Consider the following 10948-nt stretch of genomic DNA (forward strand, 5'->3'; position numbering starts at 1 on the left):
AAAAAAAAAAAAAATCTTATAATCATACATTCTTTATGAATAATGTGAAGGAAAAAAATAATAACAAAGGACAATAATTTAGACTTAAAGGTCTCCATTTTAAAGTCTTATTTAGAATTGAATGAGGGGTTAAGGTGATGATTTTTCATATTCAGAATCTTTGAGTCCATCCAATCAAACAAGGGCAATATTTACCACAAAGCAAAAAAAACATTACTACAGTTAAATAAAAGATGGCATAAATAAAATGCTAAATTCTGCAGTAACAGCTTATTTACATTTTGGAATGTGTTTAATGAAGCAGCTTCTAAATCTTAACGGTTATACTTAGTTTGAGTATTTAAGTACAGCATCAAACACACCACAGAAGACAAGACTCCTCACAAACTACTAGGACAAAACTGTTATATTACCCCTAACAGTTTCCTTTAACAACCACTAATACAATGACTGAACATCTATTTTCATTTACAGCAGGTTCATTTTTAAGATTCGATTTGATTAGCATGTATTACTCCACAAACCGTAAAACATTAAAGCCTTAAAGACTGAAGGTGCAATTTTTACATAAAGGTTTTCTCTGTGCACTGGAAGGTCAAAAGAGACACATGAATGTAACAGCCTTTTTTAAAGTGACAACCTCATCACCAGTAGCTTCCGTTAAAATTCATCAACATGAATTTAGTCAGTAAGCACGTTCTTTAGGAAATGCTTATATGGAAAATGCATCCCCATAAACACTGTAGTCTAACATTCTCTCAGTGCTGATATCAATTTCAGCCACAGGGGCATCAAGATCAGCATTACCAGAAGCAAAACAGAAGACGGTCTCAGGATGTCAGGCTAAATGTCTATTTATGCAGTGCTCTGTGCATGATTTATATCTGCCTTTGTCAACATACTGTAAAAAAAAAAATCTGAATACAACAGAAACAGGCACAAATACACAGTGCTTTAGTAAAAAATGTTCCTACAATTACCTCTTCTGTGCAAAGGGAACATATTTTATGTCTTACCGTATTCATATTTTCAAGAATACAACATAATGATTACCATCCATAGAAAATAAGAATCATTTTGTGTTAATCAACAGTCAAGAAATGAAGTGTTTATTAGTTTAGGGAAATATAGGCAACAAGGGCAGTTCTGCTCATATTTCCACATATGGTCAAAAGATTAGTCTTATAATAGAAATCAGTTTAACTGACCTTGTAACAGTAAAAGTGTAACAGTAGTGACTGTGGTAGGTTATTCATCTACATATTTGCGGTGTTCCAAAACCTAGTAAGCTGACAGCCTGCCCTAGACAGTATTTTAAGACATCATAGCCATTATCTTGATGTGAAGACTGAACCATAAGGAAATCTTTGGTTCTGGCCTAATTCTAAAGCAGCATCACATGTATCCCGCACACAATGAATGTAATACTAGAAAAACTCTGCAGGGCTGTGGCCATCCAGGAACTGAGTTTTGCACCCCTACTTTAGATAAACCAAGAAGGTGCACTCGTTACTATAAATGGGAGAAAGTGCAATGCAAAATATGGCGGAATAATTTGCACCTTCTAAATAAAATCTCCGGCTGCCATAGAGACTTAGAGCTTTTTGAGTATAATGGGACAGCTAATGTCAGACTTGGTTGCCGATTTGAAATATGTTATGTGGAAAGTTTTTGAAATGTTAGGTTTTCTCAATTCAAGTAAATAGCACTTAAATAGCTGACCATAGACTTTCCTTGAAATGGACTTTGGGTCAGACTCCTTTGGAATTAACTAAGTTATACAGGGGCCCTGTATAATAAATAATAAATGGATAATGGAGATGGGAGGAACAATTATATTTCAAAGCTTTTGCTTTTGAGTTTTGTGTTCTCCCTAAAAACGTAGCAAGGTTTCAGTTCACCTGAGAAACTTTGTGTTAGCAAAGGCAAAACCACTAATACATAACGCAAAGTTTTTTTGGGCAAAATTAAGGCAAACATTTTGCGAGAAAATGCAAAAGTTTTATGAGTGTTTCTTGGGGAAACACAAAAGTGCAACTGCCCATGTTCCTTCCAGATGTTCCAATGTGAGGTTTCATTTGAGTTCTAAGGATGCTGCCTTAGTGGCTGCCTATATAGACTGTAAACAGTCAGGCAGGCAGCTCACGTAGTTTTGTAACTTAAACCACTGTAACTTAAAGGCAGTGCTTCTCAACCTTTTTGACGCAGGACCCCACTTAAGCTTGAGACAATATTCAAAGTTGATATGCACTTCTATCATAATTAAGTCCAAAACATGATGTCAGTTTAATATTGTAATTCTGTTTAAAAAAAATTATCAAGATTACGTTAATAAACTAAATTTAAATCATTTTAAGACTTATTGGGATTCTCCTGGAAGTTTGCAGAGGCCACCTAGTGGGCCCCATGGTCGAAGACCACTGGCCTAAACGTGCACCTAAATGAAAAATCATTGAATCTCCTTTTGATGCTCCAGTTCAGAATATACAGACAACTTCAGAAGCTAAAATACTTCAACAGTACACAGCTGACAATACAATTCTGACTTCCACAGCAAGCTTCTATCATCAGGACACAGGATTGAGCTACTAAGGTTCTGTCTGACATCTGCTTGCAACTCCTAAAGCAGACCTCTCCATTTCAGTTCTTATAAAAACATTTCACAGTGAAACTTTTAAAGAGACAGTCCACCCAAAAATGAAAATTCTGTTATCATTTACTCACCCTCATGTTCCAAACTTGTATGACTTTACTATCCGTTCTGCAGGATGAAAGAATGATTCAAACGTATTTGTCCATAAAAAAGAAAAAACATTGGACCCCATTGACGTTCATTGTATGAACAAAAAACCCCAACCAAACAAAAATGTAAAAACATTTCTGTGTGAACTATCTCTGGAATTTGTACCATCGATGGCATGTTAATTGGAAGCATGTTAACAACATACTACAGCCATGAAACACCTAAAAAAAGTTACTATACCTACTATAATGGTGGATGTGAGATTACAGTGTACAGATCTGTATGCATCCTATGGTGCCTTTGGAGTGCCTGCGGTTGCGCTGAATTAGAGCAGGGCGTTAGACATATCACTGCTCTGCCATCGTAAGCAGGTTGTTTTCGAGTGCTTGTACAAGTGACTGGACTGACTAAAGCGTTTGCCACATTTCAGACAGGCGTACGGGCGCTCTCCCGTATGAACTCGGATGTGTTTCTTGCAGTCCGTCAGAGTGAGGAACGTCTTACAGCAGATCTTGCAGGCATACTTCCTGGCGCCTTCAACCACTAGCACGTTGTGCTCGGAGAGTGCCTTCTTACATTTTGACAGAACATCTGCAGAGGCTCTTGTCAACTGGGGTAGCGGGTTCAAGTTGGAGCTGCCAATATTTTGACCTACGCTAACAGAACTCTCCATTAAGTTTACTCCATTAAGAAGCACAGAGGAGGAAGAGGACGAGGAGGCAGCATCATGCTGCTGAGGGCTGTCTGTAAGTGTTGAAGCACCTCCTGGTGGAACTTTGGGAGCGATGCGCCGGAATGCTTGGCACCCACCGGCGCCACCCCTGGATGAACGAGGGAAGGTCTGTAATCCCAAAATGTTTCGCTGGAACTCCAGTGCAAGCTGGTCCACCGGTCCACCACGGGATGCTGCTAATGAAGAGGATGATGCTATTCCATCATGCAGTGGCCGCAGATGAAGGGACTCTGGCTGCAGGTCAGAGCAGACCTGTGCTTCGCCTGGAAGGAGCTGCAGAGAGGAAGATGAAGTGTTGATGGAATCGGCTGGGAGGAAGAAGCGAGCAGAATCGTGGTCTGCTTGAAACTCTCCGGTTGTAGTGTTGGGAACATTGTCAACACAGTTAGCAAGGTTAGATGATGTCCCTCTGCCAGCAAAGGCCTTCGCGCTGAGGAAACTGGAGATGTGCAGTCCAGAGGAGGACTCTAGAGCATCACTGCAGGAGAGCTCCTCCCCTCTTCCTCTTCCTCTGTCTTCTGCTGCTCCTAACCTGTTTCCTTTAATCAGCAGCCCAGAGCTGGGCTGGGGATCGGAGTAGCTGCGCTCACTGCCCTCGGGACTCAATTCCAGCTTTTCTCCAACTGGCTCCACCTGTGGAAACATCATACTAATTATTTACAGTCCCTTTAATGCAAGTCAATTGTTGGACATCTTGGTAACACCCCAGGCAACTATTTTCTTTTTTTTGTGTGCATTTTTTTGCCTTTAGGACAGTGTAGATAAGAGACGAAGTGAAGTGGGAGAGATATATGGGGGGCGGCACCGGGAAAGGTTCTTGAGTCAGGATTCGAAATCGGGACGCCCGTAGCGCAATGGCACTTCATGTTGGCACGCTGCCCACAAGGCTACTGTCGCCGACCAGGCAACTATTTAATCTAGCAAGTGCATAACAAATCTAGAAAAATTGTATCACAAGTTTTGCTTCTTTTGTTTTAAAAAAAGAAGAGGAAGAAGAAGAAGAAGAAGAAGAAGAAGAAGAAGAAGAAGAAGAAGAAGAAGAAGAAGAAGAAGAAGAAGAAGAAGAAGAAGAAGAAGAAGAAGAAGAAGAAGAAGAAGAAGAAGAAGAAGAAGAAGAAGAAGAAGAAGAAGAAGAAGAAGAAGAAGAAGAAGAAGAAGAAGAAGAAGAAGAAGAAGAAGAAGAAGAAGAAGAAGAAGAAGAAGAAGAAGAAGAAGAAGAAGAAGAAGAAGAAGAAGAAGAAGAAGAAGAAGAAGAAATCTGACAAATATTTTGTAACATTCTTGCGCTTTTGTTTGGGCCGTGTTTTTTTTTTTTTTTACATTTTTAAAAGAGCTCTCTTATGCTGCATTTGATCAAAAATAGAAAAATTGTGAAATATTATTACAATTCAACAATTTTTCTATTTTAAAATATATTTTTATTCTAATAAATGTAAATTCACTCTGTATGTTGATTTGGTGCTCAAGAAACATTTTTTATCAATGTCGAAATCAGGATTTTTTGTTAAACAAAAAATTCAAAAGAACAGCTTTTTTTTATATATATATTTTTTGTAACAATGTAAAGGTCTTTATTATGACTTTTGATCAATTTAATGCATCCTTGCTGCGTATTAATTTCTATCAAGATGAAAAATCCTACCTACCTCAAACTTTTAAACGGTGGTGGTGTACTTTTTTCAGGAACAATATATATATATATATATATATAAAAAAATGGAAAATAATAATAAATGAAACAAGATCTTAATTGACTTGACATCATGACAGCACTGTCTCTTGGAAATGGATATAAATTGACCACTAATTTTCTAGATTGGAAAGGCATGCAGTTTGTTTCAAAGGGCAAAATACTTACCTGGGACAATCTGGTGAAACACTCACAAATCAGTTAGGGTTAGGTAACAAAACAGTAACAAAATACATTGGTTACAGTTCCACTAGCTTATTATAAAAAACAATTACCTGGTCACTCCCTTCTGCCTGAGATGTAACATCGCTAGTCTCATCAACAGCCTCGGGTGAACTCAGTGGCTCACTCTTCACCACGACCTGCATGTGCTGCTGCTGCTCTTCTTCTTCCTCACCTCCGTTCTTTATATTCATCCCCTCAGTATGGTGATGGCTCGCATCTGGGTACTCCTCTTTGCATGGCAGCAGCAACGTTTTTTCCGGTCCTGCTCCCCTTCCTCCATCTGACTGACTGGGAAGCTGCATGTCTTCATGGGTCAGTCCCCTTCGGTACTCATTTTGCTCTAGTAAGCCTCCATCATCCCCTGGAATGGGGACCTCATCCACCATTTTACTATGGGAATCTGGAGACAGAAGCTCCTCTCCACCCTCTCGCCCCACCGATTCCCCCACAGTCCCTTCCACCTGTGTGGAGAGACGTGGCCTCTCCCTTTCCGAAGCGATCAAGGACAAGGGCTGTTTGCGCTTCAGGAAACGGCGTGCCGGGTGAGAACTGTGCTGATCCACCAACCCGCTAGCGCATGCTGAACCCGTTCTCCTCCTGGTCCCTGTTCCCCCGTCTTCAGCGCCACTCAGGGCAGAACTGACCAGGCTCAGGCCGAGCTGTTGAAGCAGAAATGAACGCTGGAGATGAGAGTTTGCAGCCGCTGCTGCTTGCTGCTGCTCAGCGTGATGCTGACCACTACGGTCTGCCGGAGGAGACATGGGTAGAGTACGAGTTGTAAGGTAGTGCTTACAGGCTTTCACCACAGCGTTTAGATGCAGATGAGAAGCCGCCAGCAAGACATCCATCACGTTACTCTCTCCTAGCATCAGCGTGGACGTGTACATCATGTCCATGAGTGCAGCAAATGCTTCAGCTGTCACCACTTCTGAGTCCAGGTGGATCATCCTTGTACTGGCGTCTCCCTCAGCAGCAGTAAACAGGGCTCGGAAATGCGTACTGCAGGCAGACAGTACGGCACGATGGGCCTTGAAATGACGACTACCAACCATGATCACGCAGTCACAAAGCTGTCCATGCAGCCGCTGGTAGTTCAACTGCTGGAAGATCTGCTCAAAATGCCCTGGGAAATCCATGACCTGAGAACTAATGAATAATAGATAAATAAGATGAGGAACTATTTAATGCTTAAAAAATAAAGACTGCACATAATCCAGCCAAATTGTGTATACAGAATTAGACTTGCAAGTACTGACCTTAGTCAGGGTAGCACAACATTTAATTTTTGACAGGAATGAAAACAAGGCTGTGTGTTAAATGGACTGTTTAATAGAGTGGTGGAACTGTGACATAACTTTGTAGTCAAAAACCCGGAAGTGAGTAAAGCAATAAGCTCCAAGAAGCTGTGGTTTACAGTGAATTTATAACAGCTAAGGGGTGTTGTTAGGTACAATGCGAAGCGGAGTGCCTACAACCCCCTTAGCTGTTATAAATTCACTGTAAACCACGGCTTCACGGGACTTATTGCTTTTATAAAATGGTTATTCCATATACGTAGTAAGGTTTCACAAAATAAAACAGAGCAAATAAAATGTAATGATATTAATAAAAGCATTATTCTTCCGTCAAACAATGTAATTCCTCAGAAACGGTTGTGGTTCCAACAAAGTGGTTCACGTTTTTCACGTTTTATTCTACAACATAAAACACACCAGTTACACCCCACTCGTGATTTTTTTTAACTGTTTTACGTTTCTTAAAAAAGACAAGTTGCTAAATGGGGACTACAGATGTTGTCGGAGACATTAAACATCATCACGCAGAACAGTTTATCAATGTATAGTATTTTCCAGCTATAGTATAATTTGTAGTACAATTAATTGTAGAATAACCAATTAATAGTTTCCCGCATTTTATATAGTTGTACCCTAACAAAATGATAGTTGAAATGTGGTACTTTATTCACTAAAATAAATTTAATCTTTAATCATATCCAAAAACTCGCTCACTCTGCTGTTATTTAATAGATTAAATGCACTACAATTTTATTGAATACTACACGGATACACGTTTTTAATTAAAATATTCATATTAATCAAGGATTTATTGACTTTTAATTGACCTTATTTCGAAATGTGCATTCATATGCGCTTTACTTATGATTATTTATACTTACTATTTATTATGGTTTCATTTCAGTTTTAGTTTGGCTCAAGTTTTGTATTTATTCCAGTTTATATGAAAAGGTTCATGTAACGTGGATTTAAATAAGTAATCCACAGAGTAAATCCTTTTCACTAAACACGTTTCTAAAAAAAGTTTGAAAAAGTTGTCGGGAGCGTTGTGGTGGTGACGTTGAAGGCGAGCGACCGTGGTGTAGTTCAATTCAGTTTTTAAGTTTTGCCGCTTATATTTAGGCTTCAAAATTCATAAGAGTTATATTATTTTGATGGACAAAACGTGCAAGTTTCATGAACTATGGTTGAACACAGATCTTATTTTTTACGATAATCCAAAAGCCTATGGAAAAATCCTATGGGCTTTTTGTTGAGGGAACCAGTGTGATGCTAACAGCCGATCCGCCTACAAGGTGACGTCATAGTTCCACCACTATATTACACATACTGTATGCTATAACAGGCCAACGGCTCAACTGACTAAACATTTTTAAGAAGAGAAAAAAAACTTTCAGGACACAAAAACTCCTTAAAACAATTTTTAATCTTGCAAGTTGTGAAAATGAGGTAACCTAGGACCTTTCTACAGTGCGTGCCATTGTAAAGACAGTAAGTTTGGGGACTAAAGTGCCAACACAATGTTGAGTCGATAAAAACACATCCTTTTGATCTGGTTTATTCATGCTGGTTGATTACTGGTTTTCTACAGGTATAAATATAAAAAGAAAAACACGAACAATCATTAATATGCACGCAAATAAGACAAATACTTAAAATGTGGCAATTTCAGAAAATTAATCTCCTTAAAGTTTTTTTAAAATCCTAAACAAACACTTTAGGCAACAGCCATGCAATAATAAACTTAATCTGCCACATCTACTATTTATGAGAAACTGACTTAACATGACTGCCTTTGCTTTTGGTCATTATTTATTTGTTTGTCACAGGTTGTATTTTGAAGGAATTGCTAGAGAGACAATAATAATAATAATAATGAAGTATTATTATTACTATAGTGAATGTGCTGCAACATTAGCTTTAATACTTAAAATAAAACGTAACGTCCCATAAAAACTGTACCATGGTACCAATCGTTTCCAGCAAACACCACATGGACAGTCTACAGTATGGGCGTCGCTATAGGCCATTTTTAGGGGGGCTATCATAAATCCAGTTTACAAAATATCACGGGGGAGCAATAATCGGTTGGTTCCCCAACTGCTGTAGCCTAAGTTTTCACTGCGTTCACCCCTCATCACACCACAGCTGCTTCCTCCAGCGAAAATGAAGCACATATGGATGCATACTTTATAAAACGATCCATGTTGCTATTTTCATTTCATTCAAAACATATTCCAGTGCATGTGGCAAAGAGGTTTGCATAGGCCTACTTGAGATAAGGAATACTAGAAATGCAAACAATACAATTTTGTGTTTGTAGCCTACAGTAAACAGGTTGTGTGTGTGTGAGATCATGAAGACTTGAATTTGGCTTATTCAGTACTCAAATGTTATACCTATCCATGCAATACAGTGGAATACTGCAATAAGTTTAGTATACGACTATTAACAAAAAATGTTATTTTATATATATATATATATATATATAGTTTTGTTTTTTTAGGCTATTATTATAATACCCTCACTGGGGGCTGAGACCCCTAAAATGAAAATCCTAGAATCGCCCCTGGCTACAGTAAATCAATAAATTATAATGGGAACACCTTATTATCACCTTAACAAACAACGTAAGATTTCATAACATGAAAGTCTGGTATTTTGTTTAATTTCTGTTTTATAACAGTGGTGGCTATTACCAGTTTTATGGTAGTAACAATAAATGTACAGCGGAAGCAATGGTTACCATGGTGAATTCTGTAAGTGGTAAAGTTATCGGCACATCGTTGACCATCAGCAGCAGTTTTGGTTAAACTAAACCTGAGAGAGGAGCAAAACAACTGCTTCAAAACTTCAAAACTCTAGTCTGACGCAAATATATAATTTACATTCTTTTAAACACAAAGCATTAGTTAACACAATAAATCCGCTTTTACTGCAAATAAGACAAAGAACGACCTTTATGTAAAGCTTGTATGGGTGTCATAATAACCTACATTGTATGGCCTTACAATAGAAACAGGAAAACGAAATATGTGTGGATATGAGAGTAAATTGATAGCAGCTCGTTGATAAAATACGTTACTCTGTTAACGTTAGCTGCTAGCTCAGTTATTTCACATAGTCCTGAAACACACCTACTTTTCCTCAATCGTCTCTCAGTCGTCTTCAGAGAGCCCGGGTTTGTCCTCTGATACCGTCCAGAAATACATGCAAAATCTGTCCATGACAGTAAGGCATTGGCCTACGGAGCTCGACACACAGTACAATAGAGACGGTCACGGGAGACAGCATCAGCTGCCCAGACGCGTCTCCAAATCTGCTGGAAGCAATGTGAACACGCCACCTACTGTACTGGAGAGTTATGAATAACGGGATATATCTCCAATTTTAGGATTTTTTTTGTATTGATTTGAAATTATTTTATGAATCTCTCTGGGGTTCACTTAATAAGAAAGCTGTTAAAACTACTGTATTGATGGAAAAAATATTGACTTTAATGTAAACCTCCTGTGTATTCTTTGAAGTTTACATTTTATATGTAATTTTCCATTTACGTTATTTTTTATTTTTATTTATTTATGATTTATTTATAAAAAGGAAAGAAAAGATGTTTAGTTTTTAATTTTTGTTCTTTATATTAAATTTTTATTATTCTTTATATATTTGTTTTGTATTCTGGTTATGTAATTTATTGCTATGACTGTATCCCCTGTGAATGTTATATCTTCAAAAATAAATAAATAAATGGAAAAAAAAAACTCCCTGTCTTCTTCTTCTTCTTTCTTTTACTGGCAACCGCACTTAACAGTGCATTACTGCCAACATCAGGTAGCTTGGATCAGAAACATTTCCTCTATCTCTTAAAGGGGTCATATGATGCAGCTAAAAATAACATTATTTTGTGTATTTGGTGTAATTAAATGTGTTTATGCGGTTTAAGGTTAAAAAAACACATTATTTTCCACATACTGTACATTATTGTTTCTCCTCTATGCCCCGCCTTTTTGAAACGCATCGATTTTTATAAAGCTCATCGGTCTGAAAAGCGAGGTGTGCTCTGATTGGCTAGCTATCCGGTGCGTTGTGATTGGCCGAATACCTCAAGCGTGTGACGGAAATGTTACGCCTCTTATCATATTGTGATATGCCCTGTCCGGCCGGAGCGATGATTCAAAAACATGAAAACCCATTATAAACGAGGCATTTGTTGCATCCAGTGGGGACATAATTACTGATTATAATGACTTATACTGTCTTTT

At 38.2% G+C, this 10948-nt stretch overlaps 1 protein-coding gene across 2 annotated transcripts; it reads right to left on the minus strand.

Annotated features, from left to right (window-relative positions):
• Nucleotides 1-2751: 2751 nt before the first annotated feature.
• zbtb5 (zinc finger and BTB domain containing 5) lies at nt 2752-10027 on the minus strand. 2 transcript variants are annotated; one of them, XM_016233231.1, is made up of 3 exons: nt 9824-10027; nt 5442-6537; nt 2752-4109 (listed from the first exon to the last, which is right to left on the minus strand). In XM_016233231.1, the coding sequence occupies exons 2-3, from the start codon at nt 6525-6527 to the stop codon at nt 3069-3071; spliced, it is 2127 nt and encodes a 708-aa protein (XP_016088717.1). In that variant the 5' UTR covers nt 6528-6537; nt 9824-10027; the 3' UTR covers nt 2752-3068. The 2 variants fall into 2 exon arrangements, with proteins under 2 accessions (XP_016088717.1, XP_016088716.1); XM_016233230.1 differs by having other exon boundaries at nt 9828-10026.
• Nucleotides 10028-10948: the final 921 nt, after the last annotated feature.

The sequence above is a fragment of the Sinocyclocheilus grahami genome, unplaced genomic scaffold (assembly GCF_001515645.1).
Source record: "Sinocyclocheilus grahami isolate Dianchi unplaced genomic scaffold, SAMN03320097.WGS_v1.1 scaffold427.1, whole genome shotgun sequence".
NCBI classification, from domain to species: domain Eukaryota; kingdom Metazoa; phylum Chordata; class Actinopteri; order Cypriniformes; family Cyprinidae; genus Sinocyclocheilus; species Sinocyclocheilus grahami.